Below are 17,603 nucleotides of genomic sequence, written 5' to 3' on the forward strand. Positions count from 1 at the left end.
AAGAATTGGTTAGAAATTATTTTCAATTGGAATTATAAATCTCACATCAGAAATATAAAATTTAAATATTACAAAAAAGAGGAAAATGGCCAAACTAAATCTGTTACTTATATACCCTCACCTTTTCAGTACTTCCCCCCAAAAGTTTAAAGCCAAACCCTTTGTAAGATACAATTTTCGAAATAAGTTTTTACAATTTCCAATAGAAAATTTTTAACATTTAAAAAATTTTGAGCTCCAAATTTTCTCCTCCCCCACTAAGACTTTTTCTAAAATCAGCCTGCTCATTATTTCTTATAGCACAATAGTATTTCACAACATTTATATAGCACAACTTATTCCCCAACTGTTGGGTATCCCCCTTCAAGGTTCATTTCTTTGCCTTCACAAAGTTGCTATAAGTATTTTAACATGTGGGGTTTGGGATGCAGATTTAGTAGGGTTATAGATGGAGCAAAGACAGACATGCAGTTTGTCTGACTTACCTTTTACCTATTTGAATCCATAATACCTGAAAGATTATCTTAATGAAAACATTCATTTCTATTATTCCTTGATTTTCTGTGAATGTAAAGGGTCATTGTTGTTGTTGAATTGTTTCTGACTTTTTCTAACCCTATTTGGGATTTTCTTGGCAAAGACACTGGATTAGTTTGCCAATTTCATCTTCAGTTCATTTTACAGATAAGAACATTAGGCAAATGGTTAATTGACTTATTCAAAGTCATACAGTTACTAAGTGACTGAAGGTGAATTTGAGCTCAGGAAGATGAGTGTTCCTGAGTACAGATCTGGTACTCTGTCCACTGTGCCACTTAGTCACTCCAAAGCTCATTATATTTCTTCTATTTTTGAGTCATGCTAAGTGGTTTTATTTGTTATTATTGTTGGGTTAATTTGACCAAGAAAAAAGATCTATGACTTCAGCAATATGCAGGTCTTTTGTAGTAAAAATACCTTTTTACTACTGCAGAAGAAAAGCATACCTGTAATTTTGCTTTAGAAAATTTAGAAAAATTAATTAATCAGAGTCACACTGTGAAATATAGTGTCAAAGCCTGGTCTGAAACCAGAGATTCTTTTTTTATACCAAAGTCAGCTTTCTCTTCATTACCACAATGCTAGACAAAGTGCCAAAAGTCAACATGATAGGCCAAACAGAAATATGCCAGGTCAACCCAGAATGTTGAATTCATCCTTTATGCAAACTGGGAATCTACTAGCCATGCTGATTGCCTTTCAGGTGTGAGTAAGTTCTTATTTGGTTGTCTAGAGCAAACTATGGAGGAAATAGTCCATTTGAAAAAAAGATCTAAGAATTTCAGTACATACAAATTCAGTACTGAATATATTTATCTAAAGATATATTCAGAAAAGGTACTGTGAACAGAAAGAGGGAAATGATAGTTTTCCTGAAATAAGTTCTAGGAAGCATGCTCTATGAAAACCATTGAAGGAAATGGTAATGTTTGACTTGGAAAAGTTAAGATTTGAGGGATATGGGGCATCATACTCAAGTGTTAGAAGGATTATTATGTTGGATCAAAGGTCAAATACAATTAGTTATAAAAAAAAAGTAAAATATTGCCAGTCCCCTAAACTCTTTTATCTATCTTTTTTCTTTGGAATAAGATCTAGTCATCAAGAGTCATAGTCCAGTCCATCATATCAAGTCTCAATCTGTAAGAGCAAATCTTTATCTTCTCTCTTCTACCCAATCAAGTATAGGTCCTCTAATTCTTGTGATTTGTTGCCTTGTGATTTATTCCATGGGTTTTATTACAAGATTCTTTTGTGGATTTTGTCTCCTCTGAATTTATGGATGTCTTGGTTGCTTTTCAGCTCATTGTGCTCAAGTCCCTTTTCTTCTGCTCCTTCTGCCACTTAACTTACTACAGAAGTAACAACTATATATCTTTTAAATCACAAACACATTTGTTATATTCTCTTCCAAGAGATAGTCATGAGATATTGCTTTATTCTTATAACAATTTAAGGCTGTGTCTCCCAAACTTGAGGTTTCAGATCATAAATCCCAAAATAAGGAAGCATATCTTTTATAGCCTGAATGTTTTTATTATTCTTCAAATGTATGTACATACAACTGGTATGGTAAAAAAATATACAAATTTTTCTAAAATAAAACTATTTACAAATGTTGTCACTATGAATTTTCCTAATCAAATGATTTTAATAATACAACTACTATACTACTGTGGTTACCAAAGGAGTACTAAAAAGTTTGGAATCACTGGTGTCAAGGCCAACATATTCAAGTTTCTGAAATCTAAAAATAGGGAAAAGGATGGAAGGGCAAATAGTCAAAGGCCTAAAAACAGGTGTGACCCTAATAATAAGTTTTCAAAATTTTAGACATTTAATTTATACTGGTGACAAAAGTGTATTCTCATACATTCAACAAAAATTTATTAAGTGCCTCTGTGTGCAGAATTCTATGTGTATCACTATTTAAATGTTAATTGATAATTTTAAGTATTCATACTGAAATATTATACTTATATTTTTTGATGAGAAACAAGTGAAATTATACCTGGAGCAACAGATAAAACAATTAGCTAAGACACAATAGTTGGTGAATATGTGCTGCCATCTAGCTGAAATTTTAAAAATATAATTCTAAAGTAACTAGTTTTCCCAAATAAACTCATTATTTCAGAAAAACATTAAAGTCCCAGTAGAAAACTGATCCAAGGATAATCATGGAAATCTTTATAACCTAAAAGCACCTAGTTACTTAAAAGAGCTTCTATTGATGTGATAAGTTTACACAATCACAAATATAATACCACTTTTATCTCAGACTATAAAAATCACTTCATTGCCCTTTTCATTTTCTCCAAGGAAATTAAGAATATTTAAGATGTCCTTATATAGCAAATTGCAAATAACAATCAAGATATTAGTCTTCAAGGTACCTTTTATAGACTCTAACCTTCTCTAGTCTGAGTTTGGGATCCCAATCCTCTGGATTCTCATTGAACCCACACACTTTAGTTTTAGAAAAAGCATGTTTTGAACAACTTGTTTTACAAGCCCTGTGTATCCTGTAACAAACATGTTTTTATCCTGTCTGAGACTCCCTCTGGTGTACTGAGTCTGCCCTCCCTTCCCCAAATATCCTTGCAATTTTGTAAAACATTTTTGTTTACCTCACTTTAAGGACCCTACCTCAATCTCATAAGGGCTAGTAATTCTTAACCCTGAGGGTTAGAATCTCTATCTAGCCAGCATCCTGCATTAAAAACTTCCTTGATTGAAAAGACAGTCAATCTGTGAAATCCTTTCACAAAGAACACTCTTGCACAGGACCCCAGGTAGGTTGTAACTTCTGTGGATTTAAAATACTTAAGTACATGGCTTCAAACTCCCCTTCCTTGGCTCTCCAAATCCCTGCTGTTTTGTAAAGGAGGAAGGATGGAGAAAAATACAGTATTTCCCCCATGCCATTGTCAGTATGTTAAGGCTGCTAGGTGGCACAGTGAATAAAACACTGGTCTTGGAGTCAGGAGGACAGGAGTTTGAATCCAGTCTTATACACTTGACACTAGCTGTGTGACCACAGTTAAGTTACTTAACCCTGATTGCTTGAATCCAGGGCCATCTCCAGTCATCCTGATTCATATCTGGCCACTAGCCCTAGATGGCTCTGGAGGAGAAAGTGAGGTTGTTGACTTAGCACAGCGCCCCCTCACTCCAATTCATGTGCTTGTCATGGTATCACTTTCCTGATGTCATGATCTTCTTTGAGAAGGACAAATATCATGTTGGCATATTCCTATGACCACCTACTAGTCTCTAAATTAAAAGTTCTTACTCTGGGCTCTGTGAAATTTAAAAGATACTTTAATAATTGTTTCAATAGAATTAACTCTTTGTACTCTCGTGTATATTATTTTATGTGAATTTCCAGAGTTTGTGACACACACACACCCCAAAAATCATTTCTCCTAATACATAGGGAAGATATAAAAATTACACCATGAAGATATGTAACTTGCACCCAATAGATCGAAAATGATTTTTGTTTTTGTATGACTATATTAGAAGAAATTTAATTTAAAAATACCTTTATGCCAAGCACTGTGCAAGGTGTTGGAGAATAACAAAGATTAAATAAGAGAAAGTATCTCCCTAAGGATAAATACCACAAGTTCCTTTAACCTGTACTCCCATGGTATAATCTCAAGACCCTTTATTAATCCATACTGTCCTCTTCTAACAACACTCCAGCCTTAATGGTATCCTTAACAAAATGTGACAACATATAGAACAATTCTTATGAAACAGTAAACTTTTTAAAAACATACAATAATTATAATACAAAATTAACACTTAATGAATAAAAGTTTTACTGATTTCTTATAATATTTGAGAATTTTGGAAAATAATTTGGATTAAGATCTTCAGAAACTGTATGGGGAATAAAAATTTGATAGCCTTTTCTTTTACTCCTTATTTCCTTTAAGTTAAGGAGAGGCACTCAAAAGCATTCCACTTAATCAAAAAGTTTGAAGCAATGTAGTTAAAAGAAGTATTTTAAATCCACAGAAGTTACAACCTACCTGGTGTCCTGTGCAAGAGTGCTCTTTGTGTAAGGATTTCACAGATTGACTGTCTAATGCTGTATGCTGGCTAGATAGGATTCTAACCCTGAGGGTTAAGAGCATTAGACCTTGTGTGATTGGGGTAGGGTCCTTAGAGTGGGGTAAACAAAAATGTTTTACAAAGGTGCAAGGATATTTGGGGAGGGGAGGGCAGACTCAATACACCAGAGGAAGTGTCAGACAGGATAAAAACATGTTTGCTACAAGGTGTACAGGGTTTGTAAGACAAGTTGTTCAAAACCTGCTTTTCCAAAACTAAATCCAATCAAAACTGGGATTATTCATTTACATGTACATCCTAAACCATATACATCACTGAAAACTGACTGACAACTTACAAAGGTTTAGAAGGCAATGATTTTTTTTATTATGAAACTCTTGCTCCTTTCCTCATCATCCCTCCTCCCCAACTATCTGTATAACAAAAACTGAATACTAGGAACCTGTAGTTGAAAGATGTGATGCTAATCTTGAGATTAAAGAAAAAAAATTTATAGGATGCTTACATGTGTGAACACAGGCTCTGTAATGTTTGAACTAATAGTTAAATATTCTAGAGCCCCCCTTTTGCACAGGGAAACTTGGAATCAGACAATGAAATTGTAGAATGAGTCAATCAGAAGGACTTCTGATGCCCAGGGTCAACTGACATAGCAACAAACCTTGTGACAGAGAGTAAACCCAGCTGGACACTGGATGTAAAGAAAATTAGGAACTTGGTTCATACCAGCTTTGAAGCAGATCCTTAACTTTGGTGGTTTATAGACTTTCAAGAGGCATCACTCTCTTTAGAGACTCCCCTAACTGTTGGTTATGGGGCTCTTGGACACATCCAGTTCTATGTTTTTTGGAGACATCCCCTTATCTTACAATTGGTACTCAAACCTTGAACTCCCAGACCTGCTTATCACCAGGAATATCTTCTGATTTGTATATAAAAGGACCAGAGCTTTAACAAGGGGAATTCCTCATTCCTTCAGTTTCCTAGATCTTCTCCCCAGGAGAATGGGGCTTCCTGCCTCCTTCCTTTCCAGGACCTGCCCAATTCCCTACCTGAAGGTATAAAAGTATAAATGAAAGGTATAAATATCTCACCTTTCCAAATGGGTTTTTAAATAGATGTGAACTCTGTCTCACTATTTCAGCTTATGAGTTCCATCTCAGGCAGTAAATGAAATTATATCTTTGTAAACTTGTGAATGGACTCAAGCTCAATCCAAGTCCCTTTTGGTTTCTTCTGTTTTAACAGTTCACAAAAACTATTCTTTTCATAGTCTTATAAAAACACCAGCAGCCCAGAGACCAGTATAAATCGGAAAAAGGCTAGATTAAATGAAATAAAAATGTTGATTGGACATCAATAAATGACTTAAGGGGGGAAATAGAAAGCTTCAAAACTGGTGTCATTTAAGTCTTTTTTTTTATTTCCCCTTTTCTGTTCATTTACTTATCATTAATATCTTCATTCAAAATAAACTACAATATGGCCAAAGAAAATTTTTATATTTATTTGCTGGTAAAAGAATGCATCATAAGAGGTAAGAGTAATTTATAATTCAGTGTTTATGGTAACAAAACACAATATCTATTAACTTTGTGGGGTAAATCATGAAATTTTAGCATGTTCCTTTACTTAGAGAACATCTAGTCCCTTCATCTTACAGATGAGAAAATTGAGTCTCAAAGGCATTAAATTATGTGTTTAAGGATGAACTGCAGGGCACAGTGGAAAGAGCACCAGCCCTGGAGTCAGGAGTACCTGAGTTCAAATGAGACCTCAGACACTTATTAATTACCTAGCTGTGTGGCCTTGGGCAAGCCACTTAACCTCATTGACTTGCAAAAACCTTTAAAAAAAGGGATGAACTGCTTTTTCTAAAGTCAAGATTTATGAAGCATAGATTGAGTTCAAGTCCAGATATTCTGTGGCTCAATAAAGTTAGATTTACACTAACCTTCTACCTTCCTTCAGTAAAGAGGCATTAAATCCTAAAGAAAAGTTTCAAAAGTTAGGCTATCAGGATTAGAAATCAGTGTGGGGCAATTAATATTTGCACCACAATAACCACAGGTGGCATTTTACCTCTCTAACCCAAATATCTTCTATAAACAGGAAGTAGTAACACCACTACTATTAGTAATAAGGTTACCACAAAACAGTATTTTGAAAATCTCATAGTACTATACAAGTTCAAATTACTGTTATGTTTTTGGAATGAGTTCAGTGAAGTGAAGGTTAAAAGTTAGTAGTTTGGAAAACTATATGCAGATTTTTATGATCCATGGTTTTCATTTATCTAAACATATGATAATACTTTATTTAGAAGTAAATTTCTAACTTTAGCATTTATATAGCATTTTAAAGCTCAAATAACACTTTATATATTATCTTATATCTTCAAACAACCCTATGAGGTTGGCACTATTTTTAATTCTCATTTAAAGATGAGGAAAAAGGTTGGATACATGGCTTGCCCAAGGTCACACAGTTAATGTCTTAAGTCACTATCTGAACTCAGTTCTTCCTGACTCCAAGTTAAACTGTATGTACTGTACCACCTAGCTGCCCTAATCCCATCAGTGCCAAATGAATAAATTTGAAAATTAATAAAAATGGCAGCTTCAGAATACTGACCAATAATAAAGATAATTGCCTTGTATTTATTTTGAATATATTTATTTCTGTAGATGTTATCTCCATTCCTACTATAATCCTCCTTCCCCCCAATGCCTCCTTTCATTTTTGTCTTTATATCCTCACAATTCCCAGCTAATATGGTAAACTCCTAAGATATAGTTCTTTGGGGATGATCAGAATATGGCCCTGTGTCTCTTTTTTTCCCTATGGGCAAATAGAAGAGGATAAGTTAAATAGCCTCTAGACCCTTTTCCAATTCTAATGTTCTATGATCTAAAGTACAATAACTTTCAGAGGGTGAATTCCAGGAAAAAAAATAATAAATTTATGCAAAAAGCTGGTCAAGCATAGCTCCCAAGTCTGTTTACTACCTTGGGTGATTTTTCTTAAGCCACTGATATTCTCTGAGTCTCTAGTTTCTCATCTGCAAAATGAGGGTATTGGATTAAATAAATCTACAGGCTTATTTATTACAAGCTACATTAAATACAGACTTATTAAATAAGTCTACAGGCTTCAAACTACATTTATATTCCAATGCATATATTTATCTCCTCAATTAGAATATAACCCTTAAAGTGCAGGAATCGTGTCTCATGTTTAAAAGTGGACCTGGAAGGATGAGTAAAATTGTTTTAAGTAGAGGTTTGGGGAAAGATACTCCTTTTCTTTTTGGCAATGCAATGGGGTTAAGTAACTTGTCCAAGTTAACACAGCTAGGTAATTATTAAATGTCTGAGGTTGGATTTGAACTCAAGTCCTCCTCACTCTAGGATTGATGCTCTATCCACTTTGCTACCTATCTGCTCTGAGAAGTCTTTCTAGTAGATAAAATAGCACCAACAAAGGGTTACAGAAATGAATAGATTGTGTATGAAATATAAAACACAGAGGAATCTATTTGAATATAAAAGGTAGCAAACTGCAGAAAATTGATTAATGAACACTTTACTAAAGAATTTCTATGGGTCAGGCATTGTAGGTAAATATTAGGGACACAAAAAATGGCCAACACAGTCATTGCTCTCAAGAACTGAGAATCTAAAGGAGGAGGTTACATGACAACAACTAAATCAGTAAGCTACAAATAAGATAAATCTAAAGTGATTAAAAGAAGAAAGATATAACAATCAAGAGAAGTTAGGGAGGGAGAGAGAAGAGAAGGGTGTGTGAGTGGGGGTGGGAATGCTCCTAGATTGTTGCCATGAGTCTGAGTGATTGGAAGGATGCATCTGTCCTCTATAGTAAATGGTGGTGGTGGTGGTGGTGGTGGGGAATGGGAGCTATTGAGGATTTAGAGTGAAAAATAATGGGTTTAGTATAAGGTGTCTCCTGGAATTCAGTTCAGTTGCCTGAAAGGAGGTTGGTGAGGGAAGACTGAAAGGCAGTAGAGATTGGGTAAAATAAGTTGACCTTAAAATCATTAACATAGAAATGATAATTACAATTTTGGTAGCTGATGAGATCACCAGGTGAAGAATAGAGAGGAGAAGAGAGGCCTGGGCAGAATCCTGAGGGAAATCTCTGGGGAGAGGACATAGCTGGAAAGGTAGAATGAAGAGATTATTAAAGAGGTTTGCAATACTTCTGTAACTTCTTGAATAGAAAAATGACATGATAATAGTTAAGAGAATGCCTGGCAATGAGAACAAGTATTACTGATGTCTTCCTTCCTCATTTTGCTGAACCTGTTTTCTCATCTATTAAATGAGGGGGTTGGGCTACATGGCTTCACAGGTCACTTCCAGTGCAAGATCTAGGATCCTATGGTTATAAATCTGGGCATACCTTGATGCATTTTTACCAAGCTAAACAAATAAAAACACTATGTCTATTTTGTTTTGCCATATATTTGTGGTGCTAAAAATGACAATACTCATTAAGTTTTTTTAGTTTTAATTTTTCTCTTCCTGCACCCCCAAAGAATAGAAAACCCTTTTCCCTGGATAGAGCACCAGCCTTGGAGTTAAGAGTACCTGAGTTCAAATCAGACCTCAGACACTTAATAACTACCTAGCCGTGTGGCCTAGGGGAAGCCAATTAACCCCATTGCCTTGAAAAATCTAAAAAAAAAATACCTTTTCCTTTTTAGCAAGAAATATTCATCGAAGGATAAGTTATCACCATGTCAAATGATCTCCCGAAGTCTGAAGTGATACAAAGTAGTACATTAAAAATTAAGCTCAATTAGCCTCTATTATTTCAATATTTATATCCTTTACATCACACTCAATTTGGATCAATGTATACCATGGAAACAATGTAAAGAATGACAAATTGCCTTCTGTGGGGGGGGGGGAGCAAGATTAGGGGAAACATTGTAAAACTCAAAATAAATGAAATCTCTTATCTAAAAAAATATATTTATATCCTTTAGACATCAGAGGAGTGGCAGTTAATGGCCTCATGACCTCAGCCAAGTCCCTTCAGATAACTCTCCAAGACTTAACTATGGGGCAAACTATAGTTTCCTACAATTTTCCTCTGCTACTAAAAGACATAAAAATAAGAGATCACTAGTAATCTTGAAGAGAGAAGTTTCAGCTGAAAGAAGTTGCATCCTAACTGGACAGGGTTCAGAATCGAGTAAGAAGAGGAGGTATCTAGGGCTACGGATAGATGGCTTTTTCCACAAGTTTTGCAAATTCAGATAGCTCCAGCGTGCAGCATACTGCGTTAGGGTGCCGAGGGAAAGGCAGAGTCAACAAGACGCTGCTCACACTCTCCAGAAGCACCAGAGGTGTCCCACGGCCCCCGGGCCCCTTCCTCCTCCTCTTCCCGGGTTCAGGCCCGGGGTCTAGGACCACGGATGGGCGCCCCCCTTCAAAGCCCCTTCCTCATCGGCCTGCAGTCGCCCTTGGGGACAGCCGGCAAACTCGGCTTCCGCGAGGAGAACGAGCCGGCGGCTGCTTCCCCAGGCCTGCAAGGGACCCCAACACAAAAGCCGACTTAAGGAAGCCTGGGCCCTACGAGGAGCCGATCCGGACAGCTCTTCGGCCGCCGTGCCACCACTCACCTCATTATTGAGGTTCAGCACCCCCGTCGTCTGAGCCATGGTCGAGTCCCCGGACCCGAAGGCCGCCGCAGCCGAGGCCACCGGCGTGGAGCGGCCGGCGCTGACAGCTCCGCCCCGTCCCGGCCGCGGAGACCACCGCGCAGGCGCAGGCGAGCCTCTACGGAAACTCTTTTGGCTCAAGATTAGCGCTTCACAGTCCGCTTTCTGAACTTCCGGGAAAGAGCGGAAATTAGGACTTGCGACGAGAAACTTCCGGCGCAAGTTGGTGACGTAGCTGGTTCTTGTTGTTGGATTTGATCCAGATGATTATTTTCTCGTTTTTTCCTGTTAATTGCTGTGGAGTCCTGTCATTGAGTCAGACTCTTCATGATTTTGCTAAAAACCTATTCTTTTTCTTGGCAAGGATACAGGGAGTGATTTGCCTTTGCCTTCTCTGGCGCCTTTTACGCATGAGGAAACTGAGGCAGGCGGAGTTAAGCGACTTGGCCAGCGTCGCGCCACATCGCTAGTGAGTGTTTGAGGTCTTCTTTGAACCCGGGTCTTACAGGCGAGCTGGCGCTCCCCACCCAAATGATTTTGGCTAAAGACTGGTGGGTTCCGGTTTAACTTTGGCGAATGGAATTGGGGCTTGAGGAGAAGGGCGAGAGTGGAAGGCGACCCAGATGAGGCCCCCCAGGTGTGAAAAAAAGACTTGAACTAAGACTGGACCAGAACCCCAGCAGCAACAGTTTGCGGGGGGCGGGGAGAGGAGTAAAGCTGGCCGGAAATGGAAATTCCTCAGTCCCTTTTTTTTTTTGCAAGGCAAATGGGGTTAAGGCCACACAGCTAGGAGATTACTAAGTGTCTGAGGTCGAATTTGAACTCAGGTACTCCTCTGACTCCAGGGCCGGTGCTCTGTCCACTACACCACCTAGCTGCCCCTCAGGCTCTTAATAGATGTGTGATCCTGGGCAAATCTCAACCTCTCCATCGATCCTCCATTTGCTCTTCTATGATGAGATAACCCCTAGTCTTATATATAATGTGTGTGTGAGTGTGTGTGTATTGGATATGACCAGGTAAGAGATTATAGATATATGTAATATATCTATATAATGAGGAACCCCAAGATAACCCCAAATTTATCATTTGCTTGGGCCCCTGGAGAGCGGGAAGGAACAGGTCACCTGTCATACATTAAACTTTTTTTTTTTGGGGGGGGGGGAGATGTTAAGTAATTTGACTTCTCTCAGTTCATAAAGTTAAGTCCGTGAAGAAGAGCATTTCCCAGCCAGTCTTTCTGACACTTCCCCATTTTCCCAGACCACTGCAGTTGTGGAATTGATGGGAGGGGAAAAGGAAATTGAAATTTCTCACTGTCAATTACAGGATATTGATTACGCTCACCATTAGACTTGAACAACATCGGTTAAATGAGCTTCTACAAGAATCATGAGGAATTATTTATACTAGAAACAATCCTTCTGGGCCCCTCATGATTGATGCCAGTGTATCTTAAATGCAGTGTGCTTTACATATTAAGTTGATCTTACTGACCAACCAGGAACATTGAGATTTTCTAAGTAAGTGGTGGGAATTTGCTTAGCAAGTCCTTTCAAGTCTTCACTGTCTTACCTCTCACAAATACGTGATAAACTTTCTCAGCTCCCTTGTTTGTAGGAGGGCTGAAGACAGGAATGCAGTCTGACAATTTTTTTTTCTTATGAAAATGAGCATTTGAGATAAAATCTTTATCCTTTAGGAGCTTATAATCTAGTAAGTGAATCAGATATTAAAATGGATAATTACCTGTCATTACCTTTTCTTATTAATATGCTACTCCCTTGCTTCATTTTTGGAAATTAATTGCATACAGGAAATGTTCAAAATCTTGATTTCAATAACATAGTGCTCACACTAATCAATCTTTCTCTAAAATGCCTTACCTGATCATACCCAAGTGTATTCCCTTTACCATTCAGCTGCACCTACCATTCTGAATCTATGATATACTTCTTTGTCTTGTAAGTGTTTTTGTGCTCTTCAGGAGGCTCTCATTACCTTTAGCTCAACTCGCATAGTTTCTGAAACAGTCTTGTCTCCCTGCCAAAACAATCTATTTTGGGCACAGATCTGATGTCACTTATTATATTCAAAGTCTTTCAATGGTTTTTATTGCATACTTTACATTTATTTCCTAGTGATTGCTACCCTACCCTAATGATATTACTACTCTACCTTTCTAATTTTTTCTAAAACTACTACCAACCTTCTCTCTCTTTATCCCAGCTCTCCCACACATCCAATTTCAATCTAATCAAATTGATTCATACTGATTCCTACATTTTCTCTTAGCTTTTGCTCTCACTGATTCCTATGCCTGAAATATTCTCTGTCCCATCAATACTTACTGAAACTATTTGTTCTTCAAGATTCAGTTAGAAAATAGAATTTCTATATCACTTCCTTAATTCGCCCACTTGAAGTTGACTGAGAGTTTCATGGATCATTTGTAGTTCTATGCACTTGCTATGTTTTGTTTCATATAATAGATGTTTATATGTTGTCCTTCCTTTAAGAAGCTAATATAATGTTAGATTCTGCCTGCCACCATTTGAATCTAGGAGTTCCTATGATGGTTTAAGTTGAGGTTTCATGACAATGAGAGCAGGACAGACCATAGCAGAAGATGACACATGTAAGCCAGCCAGATTCTAACTGGGCTAGAAGAGAATCAAAAGAGCTCAAGGAATACTAAAAAAAGAAAAAAAGTATAAGGCCAGGCAGTTTTAGAAAAATGCCATTTAACAGAATAAAAGAGCACTGATATTTTGCAAACACTTGGCTTTTAATGTAATTTTGTAGATTAACCTTGTCTTGTTTACCCTAGATGAGGAGTTTCAGCTATACAGCTTCCTGCAAATCATGTAACCCTCGTGAAGAGAAGCTATCTCTATGTGGCAATCGATATCTTTAATGAGGAGTCATAGGAGGAGCACCAAGTGACAAAAAAAAAATTGACTATAACAATAATAATAATGATTTTCATCTTATTTTTATATTTTCATTTTTTTAGTCCTTAAAGTTAATAAAGCGATTTCTATGGATTGTTTCATTTGGGAATGACTGATTATGGACATAATTTTTTTCATAAGAGTAAAACTAGCATGTTCTTTTCATAGTTATTATTTGATATCTTTCTAGAAGTATTAATAGTAGTAAGACAAAAATAAAGACATAAAGATAGGGGAGATAAAACTATTCGCCAATGGTGTTTTGGTTTTGGTGAATTATAGAGACTCAGCAAAGAAACTAATTAATATGCTAGCTTCAGTAAATTAGTTGGATTTAAAAGAAACCCACAAAAATCAACAATATTTCTATATAGCAGTATCAAAAGCCAGGAGAAGATAACAGGAAAATTCCATTTTATTTAAGTAAAAAAGGATACTGGTAAAAAAGTAATCACTAATCATGTCACACTTAAGATTTGTAGAATTTAAATTGCAAAATGTTCCTTATAAAATAATATTAACTGGAAGTCTTCAGTATGGTAAAAATGACAATGCTACCTAAATTATTTTTATAATTTTAGCATTTTTTAACCAAACTACAAAGGACAAAACCAGGGACAGAAAAAAAATAACAATTTGAGGGATAAACGATCAAAATTCTCAAAATAATTTTTTTAATGTAGGAACAAAAAGGATTTAAAACTTTTAGATCTCAAATTAAATATGAAGCAGTAATCACAGTTTTGGTACTTGTTTTTTGCAAATTGAAAAGTAGATAAATGAGATAGACTAGATGAGAATCAGAACTTAATGAACTCATTAATGCAGTGTTTGATAAATGCTAGCATATAAATTACTTAGAGAAAAACTAACAAAAATTGCTGGAAAAACTAGAAATCAGTTTGGCATAATTAGGTTGAATCTAATGTGTTACATATAATATGATCAACTCAAAATGGAAAGATTTCCAAACTCTGTATACTAAAGGTTAAATTAAAAAAAAATGACCCAGAGCAGATGCCTGTACTGACAATGGTTTATTGCTTCCTAAAGCAAAGAATAGAAACAATTACAAAAAAAAATAAATTTTTGTATGAAATTTAAAAAGCCTACATGAAAAACATCCATCATATGGAAAATGGTCAACTGTGTGTGTGTGTGTGGCGGGGGGGATTTGCATCAAGTATCACTGACTGAGTCTGATATCCAAGCTACATCTGAAGCTAGTACAAATATATAAAACTCCAAATCATTCACCAATAGATATGGTCAAAGGATTTGAATAGTTTTCAACAGAATTGTCAAGTTATTCTTAGGAATTTTTTTTCCAAATTACTAATAAAACAAATGAAAATCAAAAAACTCCCAGGAATTTGCCTTGTGACTAAGAAACTGACAAAACTGAAAAAAAGATGTCAGTAATCAATTGGAGATGACTGCAGAAAGACATTTTGGATCAGTGAATTAGTCCAACCATTCTGTGTAACAATTTGGAATTATGCTCAAAAAACAAGTGACTAAAATGTCCATGCCCTTTGATCTAGACATTCTTTCACTAGATATATCTAAAGGAGAACAATGATTTAAAGAAAAAAAATCACCAAAATGATAGGACCCTCTTATTTTGCCACACATACTGGATTGCTCCTTCTACAGAGGGTTTGAAGGAATGAGGAGTGGCATTGTTGGAAAGCAGGTGCTTGCTTTTGGCAACAGGAATTGAAATTTTCTGCCTAGCTCTCTAAGAAAAAAGAGCTGTCCCACAGTAGTGACCTTCAAAAGGAAAAAAAGTATTTGGTAGTATTCTCTCCTAAGGGATCTTCAGAAAGAGGCTCTGACAGGTAAGTACGGAAATCAACCAATAACAAGAAAATTCTCCCATGATAATGAAAGAAGTATTGAAGGGTTGGCAAAGGGTCTTTCCTTGATGATGCTGGAAGAAGTGATTTCTTAGGGCCAGGAGTCAGGTGAAAAGGTAGACTACTAGGCAGACAATGGTTGTAATTGATTTTAGTATGTCAGGGAACCATATCATTCACATGATAGTAATAACCTTCCAGAAGATTATCCTGGAGCATGGAGTCAAAACTGAAGAGAGATCTTTAGAAGGGTTTTGTCATGCAGGAAAACATACCATTACTTTGGCAGGCTAGGAGTTAGATACTCATTAAAGTTTTAGATGGGTAGTTTGTAGGGTCTTCATAAAGGTCTCATTTGATTTGCAGTGACTCAGGTCTGGTAACTTTGCCTTGATGAAAACCTAACTTGAATACTTTTACTAAAACTGAATCAAGGAAAAGGCTTTGATCCTGAAAAAAGAGACACCCATGAGTCTTATTGAATTGAGTGTTCATAAGGATGTATACACTCAAACCCTGGATCCAGATATTCCAATGATAGGCATATAACCCAAGGAGGTCAATAATAAAATTGGAAAGTTTAATATACAATAACATTTATTTTATCACAATGGAATTGGAAATAAAAACCTCATAAAAGCATTTTGTACATATATTGAATGCTGAAAAACATGAGAAAGTTTGCATGAATTGATGTATTAATCTCAGGTAAGGTGATCAAAGAAAACAGTTTATATGACTATAACAATGTAAATCTAAAAATGCAAGCAAACTCGAATATATGAAATTATAATAAGCAATATAGGAACCTAAGGGGGTAAAAAATGAGAAGGCACTTCTATCCTTTCTTTGCAGAGATGAGGAACTTGTGTTTTTTTTAAGGTTTTTGCAAGGCAATGGGGTTAAGTGTCTTGCCCAAAGCCACACAACTAGGTAATTATTACATGTCTGAGGTTGGATTTGAACTCAGGTAATCCTGACTCCAGAACCAGTGCTCTATCCACTGTGCCACCTAGCTGCCCTGATGAGGGACTTTGAACATGGAATATTACTAAGATCAGATTTTTTAAAAATATATTAATTTTTTTCTCATGGCAGGGTTATGCAAAGGTTAAGAAAGATGCACTGAATAATGTAGGCAACATAGCAAAAGATACAAAAAATTTCAAGGAATTGAAGGAATTTAATTCAAGGAATTAAAGACTCTATACCATTCAGAAAAATCAGAAAAAGCAAGGATTTAGGAACATGTGGTATATGTCTTAGAATCTTGGATGAACAAAGAGAAAAAATAATTGCATCATCTATGAATATATTACTATTTCAAGAGAAGTGTAAGAGGGAATACCCATGGGGAGAGATGTCTAGTCACAACAACTCTATGATCTGCTCTGAAGGCTTTTTAATAGCATAGGACAGCTGATGCTAAGGAAATTCATTAATAGTAGGCAGTCATTAATTTGTATGACTTAGAGAGAGAGAGAAGCCTATGCTCTTGTAATAGAGAGCCCATTCACTCCAGTGTGCTTGTTAAGAGGACAAATTACATTATCCTCCCTGAAAGAGGAAAGTGTCAGAAGGGATAACAAAGGAACTAATTTCAGCTCTGCCATGAAGGAAGATTTTAGCATCATACCTAGGGCAGTTTAGTGTGTAGTAAGTGACTTGGTCATCACTAAGACTGAGACTGAGAAAACAGGAGAGCCAGTGTCACCTGGAATATATTTCACTGCCTTTTCAACTGGTTGCATGGTTAAAATCAGCTGGTATATTTAAGGCAGAGACAGGGTTGTTACTGTTTGCCTGTAAATAATCTAACTGATCAAAATTTGTTCCTATAAAATGTTTAAGATTGTTTACAGATTGAGAGTCAGGTGTGGGTAAACTTCCAGGTTATGTTACCAAGTCAATTAAGGGAATTTTTCTAAGCAGGATCCTAAGCACCAGGGAAAGGGGAAAGGCAAAAATAGGCCTTGTATTCAAAGAGTTCACATTCTAATGATATATATATATATATATATATGTATATATATACATATATATATATGTATATATATACATATATATATATACACATATACTAACATCTAGCAAGATATGAATAGGATAAATAGTTAAATCTCAGAGGGAAGGCATTGAAGGTACTTGGGAAAGTCTTCTTGCCAAAAAGAAGGATTTTAGCTGAGACATAGAAAATTCCAAGGCAGAAAAGGCAACAAGTTAAGGGATTGAATGTTCTATTCTAGGAAAACAATGAGGCTAGTATTACTGGATTATAGAATGAGAAAAGGAGTAAAGTTTAAAAACCCGGAAAAAATAAGGGGCTAGAGTATAAAAGACTTTAAAAAGCTAAACTGAATATTTTATATTTAGTCCTTTTAAAAGACAAATGATTTTATATTTGGTCATGGAAGTAATAGAAAGACAATGAAATTTATTGAATAGAGGGGTAAAATATTCAGACTTTAGGAA

General features: G+C 36.1%; 1 protein-coding gene across 1 annotated transcript in view; it reads right to left on the reverse strand.

The window, feature by feature from the left end:
* Nucleotides 1–10,432, reverse strand: part of SRFBP1 (serum response factor binding protein 1) — an 84,175-nt gene extending 73,743 nt beyond the window's left edge. Inside the window, exon 1 of the mRNA XM_074204688.1 lies at nucleotides 10,280–10,432. Within this exon, the coding sequence (XP_074060789.1) occupies nucleotides 10,280–10,318 (39 nt within the window). The 5' untranslated portion in view covers nucleotides 10,319–10,432. The remainder of the gene's footprint in view (nucleotides 1–10,279) is intronic.
* Between the last annotated feature and the right edge of the window lie 7,171 nt (nucleotides 10,433–17,603).

This window comes from Macrotis lagotis, chromosome X, assembly GCF_037893015.1.
Source record: "Macrotis lagotis isolate mMagLag1 chromosome X, bilby.v1.9.chrom.fasta, whole genome shotgun sequence".
NCBI classification, from domain to species: Eukaryota; Metazoa; Chordata; class Mammalia; order Peramelemorphia; family Peramelidae; genus Macrotis; species Macrotis lagotis.